Source organism: Coturnix japonica, chromosome 2 (assembly GCF_054131305.1).
Source record: "Coturnix japonica strain WE chromosome 2, WE-NBRP24, whole genome shotgun sequence".
Lineage (NCBI taxonomy): Eukaryota > Metazoa > Chordata > Aves > Galliformes > Phasianidae > Coturnix > Coturnix japonica.
Genome location: NC_140664.1, coordinates 64624779 through 64641523, shown reverse-complemented (window position 1 = coordinate 64641523; position 16745 = coordinate 64624779). Strand labels below are relative to the sequence as shown.

Genomic DNA, 16745 nt, shown 5'->3' with positions numbered 1-16745 from the left:
ATGAACGAAAAAAAAAAACAAAAAAAAAAAACCACACACAAAAAACAAACAAAAACAGTCACTAACAGACACAGCTTATTGTCTATTCCAAGTCTGTATTGAGACAAGTATGTTTATGTGTACTGGATTTGCACTGACTGCATAAGGTGTCCCTGAACATGCTTCAGTGCACAAATGCTGCAGCTGGCTCCCCTTCCCCAGCCCTCATTTTTTTCCGAGCAACAAACACGAGAGTTCTCCAGGAACCCCCATATCCCCCCGTCTCCCAGAAACTTTCGGTAACTACAGGCAGCACCTGAAGCACTGGGGCGCGTTGCCCCCTTCCCCGCTAGAGACATCTCGGGCACTCTCCAGTGCACCCCCCGGCTGGCCGTGCCGCGGGAGGAGCGCACCCCCCGCCGCCCCCCGAAAGCACCGCGCTGCTCGGCGCCTTCCCGGCTTAGCTGCCGGGCACGCACCGCGCGGTACTGCCCTGCTGCAGTTTCCGGCCCAGCCCGGCCTTTTCTCACCGTCCTCCAGAGCCGCTGCCGCTTGGCGCTGACGGAGGTGGCGGTGACGATGAGATGGGAGACGGACACCACGAGCCCGAAAACGATGGCCAGCAGGGTCCGGACGGGCAGCAGTGAATACGAGACGAAGGTGACCAGCATGAGCTGCCACATGCCCTGCTCCGGGGCGCTGGGGGGTTCCATGCCATAGGCTCCTAGCGAGAAGGGGCAGCAGAGGAAGGAGAAGGTGAAGCTAAAGAGCAAGGTGAGCTTGACGATCTGCTGCAGCTGGGTGACCTGCAGGTATTTGACGTTAGTGACGATAAAGAGAGAAAGGAAGATAATGCAGTGCACCGGGTGCGAGCCTTTGGAAATGGTCAAGCTGGGTCCAGAGAGCAGCTCCACAAGGGCCAGGCTGGCGGTGAGCACGATGAGAACGGCCAGGGCTTTGAGGGTAGATTTCTGCTCCAGCTTCAGGTTGTAGCTCTGGAAAAGAGATTCCAGCTCCTTGCAGTCGAACTCATCTTCACAGGCAATGGCATCCAGCAGCAGGAGAGGAGGAGGTTCCCCCAGCCTGGCTCCTGCTCCTGCCACCGCGGCAGCAGGCGAAGAGCAGCAGCAGTGGAAGCACTTCTTCCTCTTGGTCTTGACTTTATGAAACGGTATTTCCTCCATATCATTGCCATTCATAAACCCCGGGGAAGAAATGCTCCTCCTGTTGTCCCCCGCTGCCGCTCCACCGCCTCATAAAAGAGAGGGGGGCTGCGAGCAGGAGCCGCGGCCGCAGGTCCTCCGCCAGCTGTCGCCGGCGCAGCTCCGTGGATGCGGGCACCGGGCGCAGCTCGCAGCCGCCGTCCGCAGACAACGGCGCCTGAAAACGCCCCCTCCGCTGCCACCGAGGAGCCGGGGATGGCTGGGCGGCGGGAGGACAGCTTCACTCGTGCCGTCTCTCTCTCATTTCCCCCCTCCTCCTCCTCTCCTGGTGTTCCTGGGATGTTAATCTCCTAATCACACCAAAATACCATCCGAAGGTTTGAAATCGAGCAGAGTGACGGGTGGGGACAGAGGGTACGTGGAAGCTGAGAGAAGGGGAGTGGGGGATAATGGACACGCGGGTCTCCCTTTAAATACAGCTGTGTGGAGGAGCAGGACCTAAGGAGAGCGGGTGGTAATCGGACTCCCAGCGATAGGCAACATTAAAAATAATAATAATAATAATTAAAAAATAAAAATAAAAAGAACCCAAAACAATAACAACAACAAAAAAGCTCAAGGAGATAAAAATGAAACCCAGCCAGGAGACTGGGCTAAACGGAGGAAAAAGAGGGCAGCAAGCCCGGAGAAAAAGCAGGAGATAGAGAAAAACAGGGTGATTCCCTTCTCACGTCCGAGAGCATCTCACCGGGGAGTGAGAGGCGCCTGCGCGCCACTCGCTTGGGAAACCGAGCACGTCGGGGACACGGCACGGCACGGCACGGCACGGCACGGCACGGCACGGCACGGGAGCTGCATGATTACCGCCCGTTGCCGCGTTCGCCCGAGGCCCTACGTCTAGGCAGCCGTATAAAGCTTTAAAGCTGCTATTGCTTCCTGGCAACCTTGTGCTTTCTGCCCACTTGCACATCTATTGAAATAAATAGAATTACAGAAAAACTATATGCAAAACTAGAAATATGTGTGAATATATATAGATATACTAGTGTATTATATGTGAAGATTACACAGAATCACAGAATCACAAGGTTGGAAAGGACCTATAAGATCATCTAGTCCAACCGTCCTCCCTCCACCATACCTACAGAAAACCCCTAAACCATATCTCCTAGCTCCCTATCCAGACGCTTCTTGAACACTGCCCGGGATGGCGACTCCATCCTCCTCCTTCTGAGAAATAAAGTCTTGTCTGCATGAAAAAACCAAGCTGGTTTTATGGGTTTTGCCTCCTAGACTCTAAAATACTTGGGTAAAGTGATTGAGGCAGTCTGAGAAAACAGAGACCTGTGTGCACTTGTGTGCTTTTGGGAGTACAAATCAGACAGTAGCTGTGGAAGGCTACTCTTGTGACAAGAGTTGATTTTCATCCCACACAGAACTGCGCTGTGCCTGAAGAATTTAGTGGGAATCTTAGTGTTGGTTTGAAAAGTGCATGCAGTGTTGCTTATTATGCCACTGTCGTACATCACTATTACAAAACTGCTATCAAATAATACTGCGTAATACCACCAAGTCTAATTTTGAGACTGATTCCAAATGCATCAAAGACTGGAGAAAGAACTCCAATGGTTGTGTTGGCTTTGAATCATGAGTTTATAAGAAATAGGATAAGAAACATCAAAATTCATTATTTCAGTAGATGGTGAACATTTTGCTTTTCAAACATACTGCAGGGATGTTGTCCAGAACCCAAGCAGAATCCTACTATCATAAATATATTGGAGATCTAATTGTCCTTTTTTTGTGACAGTGATGTCAAATTCTGGTTCATTATTTGAGCTGAAAAACCTTAAGATCAACAACAGAGAAGGATTCTTTCAATTTTTTTTTACAGTTATGGAAAATGATGACTTTCTATTTCTAGATAGTAAAATAAGGATAAAGAACATTTCTGATATATGATCTAAAGCAACATGCATTTTTACACTATTTTAGCACTTTTTTCTCAGCTCACCATACTCATTATACAGTTGTTCTTTAGAACCTGTGAAGACCTTGTTAGGGAAAATGAATAAATCAACATAGCTGGAGTTGGAGTGCTAAAGATTCAAAATATTTAACATATAAGGCAGTGACGGTCCCTTACCTTGTGTACGTGTGATACCTCTCATGGCAGTTTTCATAGACGGTGAATTATTCCCCCAAATGCTGCAGAACTGTAAAAAATGGCTACTATTTAGATTTCTGTAACCTCCTGCGATGCCCAAATGCTGTTGATAGGGATATATGTTTAACTGAAATGAAATGCAATAAATAAAGGCTTCCTCTATTTTGCAATATCTCCACATCTTTTGGAAGGCTACTAAAATACATTTCCTTGTTCACTTTGGTGCATAAATTACCTTCAGTCACACATATATAAAGCAGATATACAGTTATATTTTCACCTGTCCTCAGCTTCCTTCTGAACAGTTGTATCCCAAGGGATAAATTAGTACTTTGCATCTCACTCTTCAAAATAGCTGCCTGGTCCTGGGAAATGAAATATTTGTCAGTCTAATAGCTATTATTCTTTCTTCTGGTTCTCAGCTTGCTGCAGAAGGGAATAATTCCCCACAAGACACCACATGGCTTAGATTATTTTCATGCTTATTAGAAGTTCAGATTGGTTTAGTTAGCACGTACTGGCTGCCCAAAGTTTGGATGGGCGTACGCTCTGCTGGGTGAAGCACAGGCTGAATGGCCAGACCCAAAGAGCTGTGGGCAACAGAGTTAAATCCAGTAGCTGGCCAGTCATGAGTGTGGTGTCCCCCAGGACTTGATACTGGGGCCACTTCTATGTAACATCTTTATTAATGGTCTGGATGAGGGGATTCAGTGCAACCCTCAGTAAGTTCACAGATGACACCAAGTTGGGATAGACTGCTGATCTGAGAGAGGGGAGAAAGGCACTACAGAGGGACCTGGATAGACTGGATCGATGGGCCAAGGCAAACCACAGGAGTTTCAATAATGCCAAATGTTGGGTTCTGCGTCTTGGTCACAACAACCCCAGTCAACCCTACAGGCTGGGGGAGGTGTGGCTGGAAAGCTGCCTGATGGAAAAGGACCTTGGTGTGCTGATGAATAGCTGAATATGAGCCCAGCAGTGTGCCCAGGTGGCCAAGAGGGCCAATGGCATCCTGGCTTGTCCCAGGAATGGTGTGGGGAGCAGGACTAGGGAAGTCATCCTGCCCCTGTACTAGATGCTGGTGAGGCCTCACCTCTGAGTACTGGGTTCAGTTTTGTGCATCTCAATACAAAAAGGACATTGAGGTGCTGGAGCAGGTCCAAAGAAGGTTAACAAGGCTTGTGAAAGGCTTGGAGAACATGCCCTATGAGGAGCAACTGGAGGAACTAGGGCTGTTTAGTCTGGGAAAGAGATGGCTGAGAGGAGGTCTTGCACTCTTCCAATAACTGGAAGGTGATTACAGCAAGAGCAGGTTTGATCTCTTCTCACTGGTGACAGGACTAGGGGAAATGGCCTCAAGTTGCACCAGGATAAATTTACATTGGATATCAGAAAACTCTTCTTTACAGAAAGGGTGGTTAAGCACTGGAATAGGCTCCCCAGGGAGGTGGTTGAGTCACCATTCCTGGATGTGCTTAAAAACCATTTGGATGTGGTACTCAGGGACATGATTGAGCGGTGGTTGTTAGTGTTAGGGCAGTATGATTAGGTTGTGGTTGAACTCTATGATCTTGTAGGTCTTTTCCAACCTGCAATTCTATGATATTATGATTCTATTAGACTCTTGGGGAAAAAAAGCCCATACGTGGGAGATATATACATAACCATTCTTGTTTGGTCAGGAAGAAGTAGTAAACTGTTGAAGATTCATCTACCTAGGCATTGTAGGAATATAAAAATGTCACACTGATTAATTAAAATCTTTCATCCTTTATACAGTGTCTCATATCACAGAGCAAATACATCACCAATACTTAACAGCCTATTTGTTTACTGCCTGATGGCACAAATATAAAGAAGGAACCTCAGCATCTGTGTCTGAAACATAATTATTACTGTAAATAGCCAGCTACCAAACTACTGGAATGCATTTGACACAGCGTTGTATTTTCCAGGTAAACTTACCTGCTGCACATGTCAACAGCTTAGTTCAGGATTTTTGAACTCTCCAAAACATTTTGTGTTTTTTATAGCAGTGGTCTATGCTGCACATTTTCATTTTTAAGGAAGATACATGGTTGGTTTTGATTTATAATACCCTGAAGTTCTGCATGTTGGCCAGATCCAAGTCAACCCTTCCTTTGTAACCAGAGACAACTTTGGGAATAAATGTGGTATTGTCAGAAAAAGGCGATTAGAGAATGGCTTTAGCATTTTTTACATTGCAAAACCTATTTGTTTTTGGTTTTTTTTCAGCTTTTCCATAAGAACCGATATGATTTGACTGTTTGATTCAATGGAAGTGGATTTTTTTTTTCCTTTTTTTTTTTTTTTTTTTTTTTTTCCTTTTTTTTTTTAAAAATCAGAGCTGGGCAGTATCTAGGTCACACCGAGCAGATATAGCAGAAATCTCTCTACATTTTGATGCTGACCTTAGCAGCAGTTTTGAATTATAGGGCTACCGGGAGTTTCAGAATGTCTATTTATTTTGTTTACATAAGTTATCCACTTAATAATGCTTTATTTTTTTCATTCTCTGTTCTGTTTTACTTTACTGAAATCAGTGCTTGTTTTCTGTCTCCTCACCTCTCACAGTTTCAAGGACTCACTGCCTGATTCATTGTCCTCCAACCTCTTTGGAAGCAACCAGAGCTTTTCAGATTCAGGACAAGTTTAGAATTGAGCATGATCAAGGCTTGGCATCAGTGAAATTTTTGTCTTGTTTAATTTATATCTGAGTAAGATTTGCAAAGTTATTCATGTTTTATCCATAGTTAGTACTGCTTACTTCTAACGGAATGGCATGATCTATCATCTGAAACAGGGATAGAAATCTTTTTTCCTTTCATCGCCTCTAACAGTAAAAGTCAGAAGTCTGCATAAAGCTATTGAGAAATTTCTGCAGACTCATTCTAGCAGGAACAGCTTATTAATGCCACCACAGAAGCAGAGAGATGTGTCTAGCAAGAGAAAAGCAGTGAAATGGGCAGATAAGAAAGGGCCTTCAAAAATGGTAGGAATGTACAAGCTTAAACAAAAAAGATTCAACATATTGTTTCCAGTTTCTCATGTATTTCTGAAGTACTTTCATTGTTCTTTCTAGATTTAAAGAAAAGCCAAAGTATAAAGAGCCAAAGCTTATTTTTCCAAATTATGAAGAGCTTTTATTTGGAATCAGTACAGGCACCTCACTCACACTTTCAAGAAATACAGAGTAGGTTTCTGTAAGGCTACTGAAATACTGTTTGAATGGCCTCAATTATAAATATTTCTTAATTTTAAATGAAATTTAATTAGCATTTCATATATTCCGTTGGAGAACGAACAAACATATCAGACATTTCTGACACATACCGCTTTTACAGTTACACAACTTGAACTGTAATTTTGATCTCACCTAACTAGAGTCTTTCTACCACAGAACTGAAATATTCTTTCCCCAGTGATAATAAAGGAAAGCCTTACAGTGTCTACATGTGCAGTTTTAGGAAACAGTGCCTAACACTAACAGTATGCTCCAAATAAATTACAGGTTTAAATGTTTCCTTCTGCTCTTCTTCATACAAGAATCCATTTTTAAGAGACAAACAATTATCAAAGGTACTCAGAATACAGCTGAGTCCTTCAAATGGAAATTTAGGTTATAACTGTCATCACTTCAGGGCAAGCCTAAGCCTTTGTTTCTGCTCATGTTTCACAAGTGCATTTTTGTTCACTTGGTTTCCTTTGGACCATCACAATTTAATCTGAAGTATAATTAATTGGGTAGTCTAATGCAGACAAAGAAAAAAGTCAGTTAAGAAGGAAATTACATTACGGTTTTGATCTCAGGTCGCTTGTCAGACAAGGCTACTAGTGAAGCAATTAAGAGATTGAATTGAAAAATAATATGGCTGAAGTGTCTGATTTATCTGTCCTCTGTCAATCAGAGTACAGGCACTAAGACCTTTTGAGTCCTTCATCTCTATCTTCTAGGAGAGTGCAAGACTTCCATAAAAAAAGACCTTCTAAACTTACATACTAATACTAAGGAATCTTTCCAGTGAACAAGCAACATGCTTTTCAGTTAGTATGGATTTATAGCAGGTCACCTGGTTCATTCCAACTATTAACAACTCATTCATTTTCTCTATTGGTACAGCATTGACTCTGATTAACCTTCATCTAAAAGCTATCCTAAGACTTCCATATAGACAAAATGTTAGGGAAGAAGTTTAATGTGGAATTCATTGACCGCTTCTTTTATGGTAACTAGTAAGCTACAGTTCTTAGGAACTTCTCCAGACAGCATGCCCCATTTGGCCATCCTTTTGTCTCACCACTCCCCAATGCATCTTTCCTGTAGTGTTAGGGAAAAATCAGTTTTCTTTCATGAGCCTATAGATATCAACAGCACGTAAATAACATGGTGAAGGTTTCAAAGCTTCTTTAAAATAGTTGCTGCATACTTTGTCAAGAGGTGTCCAACAGTAATATTTAAATTATTTAATTATTAAAAAAAAAAAAATCTAAGAGCAAAACAAGGAATCGTAAACCATCTTGCAAGACCAATTGATCACACACACCAGCTGCATTAATCATTTCAATTTGGATGTGTAAGCTAGACCCCAGCTGAGAACAGAAATAAAAGAGGGTATGATTTTAAGATTTCTATAGTCTGATAATACTATCATGGTCCAGTGCAGCTCCATGCAGAGGTTAACAGGTAAACTACTAAAACCCACACAAGCTGCAAGCTACATGTCTTTGTATTTGTATCAGAGCTTGATAGCTCATGTTTCATACTTTGTTAGTGCAGCTATGAAGTAACCAAGTCTGGAGACAGCTTATTCAAGACTACCTTGATATCTGTACACTGCAGTCTAGAAACTAAAAATATCACATTACCCTGCAGCAGTGGGCAACCTTTTCCCTTTTTTTTTCAGGTAAGACAGATCTTTCAGCACTTTGGTGTCTACAGATTCACATTTTCATCCAACGCTTGTTTGATTTTTGGCTTCTGATAAAGCTATTTTATCTTTCCTGGTCACCTTGATTAGCAGATTTTTTTAACCAATTCTACAGATGATATCTCATAACAAATACAATTTTATAAAATTGCATCAGTTCTCAGACAAAATACAAGTAGTTTTGAGTTTCCAGAAGCTTTCTTCTGCAAATCGTGTCAGAAAAAGACAAATAAACAAAGGCTAACTGAACTCTTTTCACTCAACATCTCAGTAGTTAACCATGCAATAGAACAATGAAGAGTTCTCAAACTAATTAGTAGATCTGTTAGCAATTCATATTATGATCAATATGTACTTTTAAAATCCCTGAGATATAAAATCATAATCATTAAAATAATAACACCCATAAGAAAATATAGTTTTACTTCCTTTCATGTCATGCATTCCATTCCCTTTTAGGAGTTATGCTGGCAATGTTTGAGAATGTTATGTGTCCATAAATTCTGGTATTCACCTACTTCTTTCCCAAGTAAGGCATCAGCTCCTCTATTTGTATTGTCATTTTTGTTAAGCTCATTTAACATTCCTGCTCACCTAATTTACAATTTGTAATTTACAAATATTTCAGAATGTGCAAGAACAAGAATTTTGCTCAGTATAACTGTTCTTCTTTAAAATGAAATAAGAATATAAGCAAAAATAAATATTGAGATTGTTGCAATAATTATTCATTATTTTAAGTTCCGCCCTATCCATATTTTCATCCATCCATCCCTACAAAATAGAATTATAGTATGTAATATTCACTAGATCTGGTCTCTTCCCATTATTTCTCATCTCTAAATTTCACTGCATTCTCGGATCAGTTATGGTAAAGCATAGCATTATTACTTATGGACTGGAAATTTAGTGAACTTTTTTTCTTATTTGTTTAGAGATTTATTTCTTTTTTAATCTTAAAAAAAAATGTATCAGTTGCTTAATATTTTTTTCTGTTTTTCCTTTTTTTTTACCCATGTATGTTTTCTGTATGTCAAGTACTATTCATGACTTTCCATCACAACACTCTTATTAGCAGTTCTGTAAATAGCTCCATCAAGTGTCACACCTGAAGCTTTTTTATTTGGGCAGAACTACATACTGATTTCATTTGGGATTTTTTCTTGAGTAAGCATTATAAAAGCCGGCATACTTTTTATTTGCAGAGCCTCCTGTCAAAGAGGGAAAAGTATACTGATGTTGTGAATTTAAAAACAACAGCAACTGAAATAGCTGTAGTCAGTTCATATTGGTGGGGAAAACAAAACAAATCAAAAACTTATTTTTTCCTGCTAATTTTAGTGTTTTCTGATGGTAACTACAAAGCTAGTGATGTTTTCAACGTATAGCATTCTACAGAAAGCCAGTGTTACCAATTACTACTTATATTTCATTATTAAGTAGGAAACAGATATAGTCCTTTGCTACTTTTGTTATATAAACTAGTGTTTCACCTCCTCCAACACCCACATGCAAACACCAGGACACTCAGAAAAAGGTTGCTCCAGATATTAAACTGCTGTTCCACTTGATCAATACGAAGGGCCAAGCTCCACCTATTTTATATCTAATCTATATAATGGGATTCTTCATGTGAGTTCTGCTAGCAGTAACAACTAATTAGGTCAAATTAACAGCACATATGTTCCTGGATCTATTTTGAGTTTAAACCCTCAAGACAAAGCTACCCTTCTCTTTAAGGTTACAGGTACTTAATGTTATAAGTAAGAAGGCAATATTTTACTGTGTTGTGTTTACCTCTTCTTTAGTTTTACTCAACATTAAGACAGATTTCCAGTGGCCTTCAATGCTGTACTTCTTTTCTTGTCACTTGTGTTCCCCTTCCATCCTGAACAATTTGCATAAACCTGCATAATACTATTTAGCTTATACCCTACTGTTACTATAAATGGATGAACTGGAAATACAGCTTAGTAAAGCAACTTAATTCTTTTCCTATCTCATTTTTTCTTCTTGCTTACACTCTGTGCATGTGTTCATGTGTGGGCAGATGTGAAAGAGAAACTGCATACTGAAAAGAAATTAAAAAAATAACAATAAAAAGAAATGGTTATAGTTCTTAATAATTATTAGGATAAACAAAAAGTCTTCAGAGTTGATCCATGATCAACCCCTAATATTACAGTTTCCTCTAAATATGTGCATGTATGTTCATGTGTTTTGAATTTAGAGGACAATCTTTTCCTTTTTTTTTTCCCCCTGAACATTTTACATGTCTCTTCATGAGACAAATTGAGAGCTGTGAAGTCAGCTGGTGATATTACTAATTTTACACCTCATATGTTTCATGTGCAATCTTCCTTTCCTTTATGTGTGTTTTCATTTCCTTTTTCAACAACCTATTTTCTTTTCACACAAGTTTACATTTGAAAATTAGGTTATTTCTTCAGAAAACTACAGGTGAAATTGAAAATCTAATTTTCTTAAACATAATGTTAAAACATAACATAAAAATGTTAAACATAATTTCATTAAACATAATGTTCAGATTTTATTTTAAAATATGCTTTTTTTACTGTGTTTTGTTTTCAAACATGAAAAATACAGTATCTTAAATATAGCTCTGCGAGTTTAAAAAAATAATTGTACATTTGGAACAGCTATTTTTATAACATTTTAGTTAATCTTTAAAAATGCTTCCTCTCCTCAGCATCAATGCCACTTTATGACCCAGAGCTGCATTACCCTAAGAGTTTACTTTTGATTTAAACTCCAGACTCAGTATCTACAAGCCTGACTACATCTATCTGGCTTTTATTCCCTAGGCTGAAACGTATCTCACTTCTCTAAACAAGGTTAAGTGCTATTTTTCTTCCTCTAATTCTGTCCATTGCAACAACTGAGGTAGTGTGGGCAGTTTAAATATTCCAGTTAAGTGGGAGAAAGAACACTGCAAGAATGCTGCAAGAGTAGTCGATTACAAAAATGGGAGAATGCTTTTTCCTATATGACTACCTTAAGGATTTGCAAAGGATATTGGGGAAGGAAAAATAATACTAATATTTAAATTAAAAAATCTGTACAAGTATACAATTACCATTATAGGGATGCCTCCTGTGTTTATATTGAGAATAGAGTTTGCAGTTTTAACCAGTACTGAGGTACTCTTTTGGTACAACTCCAAACCTCTGATGATGCTCCATGACAGCTAGTGATGAGTCTTACCTCAGGGAGGTCAACTGCTCCTCACACTGCTGAATAACATGCCTCTGATTTCAATAAAAGCTATTCCTGCAGAGCCGAGTCCAGAGTACAGATGAATGAAGATGACTGGGTTGATCATGGTTCTACTGGTGTTTTATGCCTGGCTTGTAACTTTTGGACCTATATTCTAGATATATGTATGACTGATGAACATCTTGAGAAAGACTCTCAGCAGCAACTGCTGCCAGCAAGTTGCTTCCTGAGGCCAGTGTGTGCTCATGACAATATTTAGATTTACTCACCAAGCCACTGAAGAGAAGTGGCCTGTTGACTAAGCATTCAGATTACTCACCTGTAGGTAACTGTTTTTTCTTCTCCTCTGAGAGTTGTGAGTGACTTGCCTGAGAATCCCCTGGGAAGAGGTAGCAGTGATAATCCAAAAAGTGATGAGTCTTTCCCAGGATTCAGGAAGTTCAAACACCATCCCTGATATAAATGCGTAGGAGAGGGCTGCAAACCATTCTACCACAACCCCATGCTGTGTTAGGTCATTTTATGTGCAGAAACTGTCTCATCTGTGTTCTAAGCTAAGTTAGGGGAAAAAAAGTTTGTCAGTGAAGATAGACAATATCCAATTTATATGTTGTCTCTTCTAGTTTGAAACCATTTCCCTCTCACAACAGACCATAATAAAGTTTGACCTCTTCCTACTTATAGCCCCCCTTAAGTTATTGAATTTGTTAATTTGAAAGATTTTTTCCATCTTCAATCATTCATATGATTAAATTTAAGAATTGTTAAAATATATGAAATGTGAACAGTATGGGATAATATTTAAACACCATATTTGAACTGCATTTGTTTTTCTTCTGTAGAATTTTTGTGTGTACTTTGTATTATTGTGTCCTTGTGACTTCATTGAAACCCTTCACACATCCCTTTATGGACAGTGTTTATTTTCACTTGTATGATACTTCAGTTATACACAATACATGATTCTAAAACTTCAGTATTTGGCATGGATCAGACTAACTTTTGACTAGATTTTCAAAACCCACTTATCTTGAAGGGTAAAAATATTTGTTTTATGTATGCAGTTATGATAATGCAAACAAGCTTTTATTCCTTTCATATTACAAAGCAATTCAGCTGGTATTATTTTCATAAATACTTAAGAGCTGACACATCTACAGTGTACACTAGATATATTCTAGTACAGTCATTAAAAAACAAAAAAAAACCAAAAAAACAAAGCTGTATGATCTTCTAAATACATGGTTAAAATTGCAATTAATATGAGGCACTTGGCTTTATTTTGAGATAATGACCCATTATATTCACATCAGATTGTTTTGTTGTTTACACTAATCTATTTGTATGTTCTATTTGTATGTATTTTAATTCATGCTACAGAAAAAGGAGACTAAATGGAGGCAGCCCCTCCATTTCTGGAGAATGGATCTGTGGGTCCCTTTGTACCACTAGTCATGGAACTGGGCCAAACCAGACCATAAACATAAACCAGGCCATTCTATGATTCACTTCATGTCTGTTAGCAAAGATAACAAAAGGTTCAGCTTATACTCCCCCCCAACAGTATTTAACTCTTCTACTTTAATATCTCTTAAAAAGTTACTGGAAGATATATTACTACATAGCAAAATGCTCAAATGAGATGTCCTTTTAAACATGAGTCTGAAATGTGTTAAACCTGAACCTGAGAGAGAAGTAAAATTACAATCAGGAGTAAGATTAATTGTTGGAAGAAAATCAACAGACCCACCTGACTGTAGCACTGAAAGTAATTTTCCAAACTGCAGCACCTGAAGTTATAGCAGGTTATAGTCTTTATAACTCACTAACGTGTATACATTACACATGCATTTGCATGGGCTGGCACATATCCATGCTAAAAATTTGGTATAGCCTCACCTCTACACTTTTTAAAGTGAGTCAATAAAAGTTAAATACTTTCCGCATGTTATGATCTCTCTAATTTTAATAGATTATCTTGTGGGAAATGAAGTAAATAGACTTTAAAAAAAAAACTGATAGCAGCAAAGAGCTGATTTATTGTAATAAATCCTGGGTGTAAAAACTGTTATCCTTGTTTCTCTTCATTTCACTAAGAAAAACTGCTGCTTCTTTATCTAAAAAAAGATGCCTGTTTTACTCAGTCAATCTCATTGGAAGAGGCATACACGTACTGTCTTTGGAATATTTAAACAGAGACTGAAGCAACAACAGACAAATCTGAAAAAGCTTTCAACTGACTACCTTCTGACATAGACACAGTTGTTGATGGTGGCCTGATGAGATGGAACTGTGCTATTTCATACAATGATGTACAGCTGACAAACAAGTTGGAAGAGAATAGTAAAGTAGTTATCTAAAAAAAATGGATTATTAGAAAATCAGAAGGCTGAATTAAAAGAGGAGTTCTCTTACAGGAATCGATTAAATTGTAAAATCACAAGCTTGGTAGGGACCTACAAGATCATCTAGTCCAACTGTCCTCCCGTTACCATTGCTACCACAAGCCACTAAACCACATCTTGTAGCTCCTCATCCAGATGCCTCTTGAATACTGCCAGGAATACTCCACCACTTTCCTGGGCAGGCCATTCCAGTGCCTGACCACTCTCTGAGAAAAAGCTTTTCTTTATATCAAACCTAAACCTCCTCTGGTACAACTTATGTCCATTTCCTCAGGTCCTGTTTGTCACCTGGGAGAAGAGGCCAAACCCCTCCTCATCACAACCTTCCTTCAGGAAGTTGTAGAGTGCAGTGAGGTCTCCCCTAAGCCTTCTCTTCAGACTAACCAATCCCAGCTCCCTCAGCAGCTCCTCATAAGCCTTGTGCTCCAGACCCCTCACCAGTTTTATTGCCCTTTTCTGGACACGTTCCAGGGATGTCTTTCTTGTAGTGAGAAGCCCAAAACGGAATACAGTACTCAAGGTGCAGCCTCACCAGTGCTGAGTACGGGCGAATGATTAGCTCCCTGCTCCTTCTGGCCACACTATTTCTAATGCAGGCCAGGATGGCATTGGTCCTCTTGGCCACCTGGGCACACTGTCGATTCATGTTCAGCCGAGGATCAACCAACACCCCTAGGTCCCTTTCCTCTTCACAGTCATCCAGCCACACTACTCCAAGCCTATAGTGCTGCATGGGGTTATTGTGGCCAAAGTGCAGGAGCTGGCAGTTGGCCTTGGTAAACCTCATCCCATTCACCTCAGCCCAGTGATCCAGCTTATCTAGATCTCTCTGAAGGGCCTCCTTACCCTCAAGCAGATCAACACCACCTCCCATCTTGGTGTAATCTGCAAACATACTGAGGGTACACTTAGTCCCCTCATCTAGATCATCAATAACGGTATTAAACAAGATTGGCCCCAGTACCGACTGCTGGGGGACAGAACTTGTAACGGGTCACCAGCTAGATTTAAATCCATTAACCACAACCCACTGGCCACAGCCTTCTAGCCAGGGTCTTACCCAAAGAAAGGTATACCTGTCCAGGCCACAGGCAGATGTTTCCCTAGGAGAAACTGTAAGAGACTGTGTCTAAGTCTTTGTGGAAGTCTAAGTAGACTACATCAATAGCCTTTCCCTCATCTACCCATCTGGTCATCCAGTTGTAGAGATGAGGTTGGTCAAGCGTGACCTGCCTTTCATGAATCCATGCTGGTTGGGACTGATCCCTTGGGTGTCATGTATGTGCCATTTGATCTCACCCAAGAGGATTTGCTCCATAACTTTCCCTGATACCGAGGTCAGGCTGACAGGCCTACAGTTCCCTGGATCCTCCTTACTGCCCTTCTTGTAGATGGGAGTCGCATTGGCAAGCCTCCAGTCTTTTGGGACCTCTCCAGATAACTAGGAGTACTGGTAGATGGCAGAGAGCAGCTCAGCAATCACCCTCACTGGCTCCCTCAGTACTGTAGGGTGGAGGTCCAGTCCCATGGGCTTGTGATAGTGCAGATGGAGGAGCAGCTCCCTAACTGCCTCCACCTGAATCACCAGGGGTGTATTCTGTGTAGCATCCTGGACTTCCAGATCAGGGTGTGCCCAATGGCCTCCTTCAACAGTAAGACTGTACTATTGTACTATATCCTTATATCTTTTCTTTTTTTTTTTTTCCTTTTCCTAATCTGACATAAACTGAAGAATCTCCTAACCCTCTGGATGTTGAGGTATATAAAGTACTTTCATGACTTTAGGAGGCAGCAATCTTGCCACTTCAGAAGAAAAAATAAAAAGAAGTAGAGTGTGAACTGCTTGTTTGATCTGCATTCTTATGGTTTGTTTGTGTTGTTGTTCTGTTTTGTTTTTTAGTTTTTTTAGTTATAATTTCTTTTCTCATAGCATGGATACTACCAAAGGATTTATCCACAGCCTCGTATACAAAGACTATGCCTATTCTGTTTTCTTCTTGACTGCTTTACACAAGTTTTAAATATATGCACTTCCAGAGCTTTCCTGCTTGCTCCATCATCCTGCCTAAAGGTGTTTCTATAAGTTTTCAAAATCATATCTGCATCTAATCACCTATATATCTATTTATATTCAAGAAAGCTGATTGTGCACATGTGCAATATATATTACAGCTGTACTGCTGTTCTCCATTTTGATCTAGGGACAGAATATTAGTGGTAGTAGCTTTTTTGGCAGTTATTATCTGGTGTTACTATTATTTAGGTATTATAAGTGGAGGGTGTTTCACAAGTGTCCCCATTTAGTTGAATATATATATATATGTTAGTTGAATATATATATATATTTGTCCAGAAAATAAAGCTACATGCTTGCTTTAATTCTAAGGACATAAACAACTTGCATTTTATTGGATATCACTTACCTCAACAGTGATTACCACAAGTCATTACATTCTGAAGAGTCTAAGACACTTTAAAGTTTATTTGCCCTTAGGCTTTATTCTTTGTAGCACAGATACAGAAAAATGTGCTGAAGTGCTATTTTTCTTTAGTGTGAGAGGTAGTTTCATGTTTGTATTTGATTTGTTCAGGAGCATTACAACTTTGAATTTCTTGCTAAGTACCATGTGATGACTTGTATAATCAAGGCTGCTAAACTTGTCTTTGCTGGCATAGTGGTGAGATTAACCTAGGCTAAAAAGGTAGCTATTACAAAAGACATGCTTCTATTGAAAATACATTTGGCACATTATTCTCAGACAGCAAAAATAAGTGTGGGTACACAGAAAATATTTTTTTCCAAGTGTCTATTATGCTTAGATGTACCACAGTGGAAATAACA

General features: G+C 39.8%; 1 protein-coding gene, 1 long non-coding RNA gene and 1 pseudogene across 3 annotated transcripts in view; 2 read left to right on the top strand and 1 right to left on the bottom strand.

The window, feature by feature from the left end:
- The window catches only part of ADCY1 (adenylate cyclase 1), a 135992-nt gene extending 134278 nt beyond the window's left edge, over nucleotides 1-1714 (bottom strand). For both annotated transcript variants that reach the window (XR_014942684.1, XM_032442541.2), the window contains exon 1: nucleotides 510-1714. Coding sequence is in view for 1 of the 2 variants with exons in the window: in XM_032442541.2 (XP_032298432.1) it covers nucleotides 510-1178 (669 nt within the window). In the remaining variant the exon portion in view is untranslated. The remainder of the gene's footprint in view (nucleotides 1-509) is intronic.
- Nucleotides 513-16745, top strand: part of LOC116652913 (uncharacterized) — a 38993-nt gene continuing 22760 nt past the window's right edge. Inside the window, exon 1 of the long non-coding RNA XR_004306144.2 lies at nucleotides 513-753. This is a non-coding gene — a long non-coding RNA (uncharacterized LOC116652913). The remainder of the gene's footprint in view (nucleotides 754-16745) is intronic.
- LOC146761864 (uncharacterized) lies at nucleotides 1195-15294 on the top strand (annotated as a pseudogene).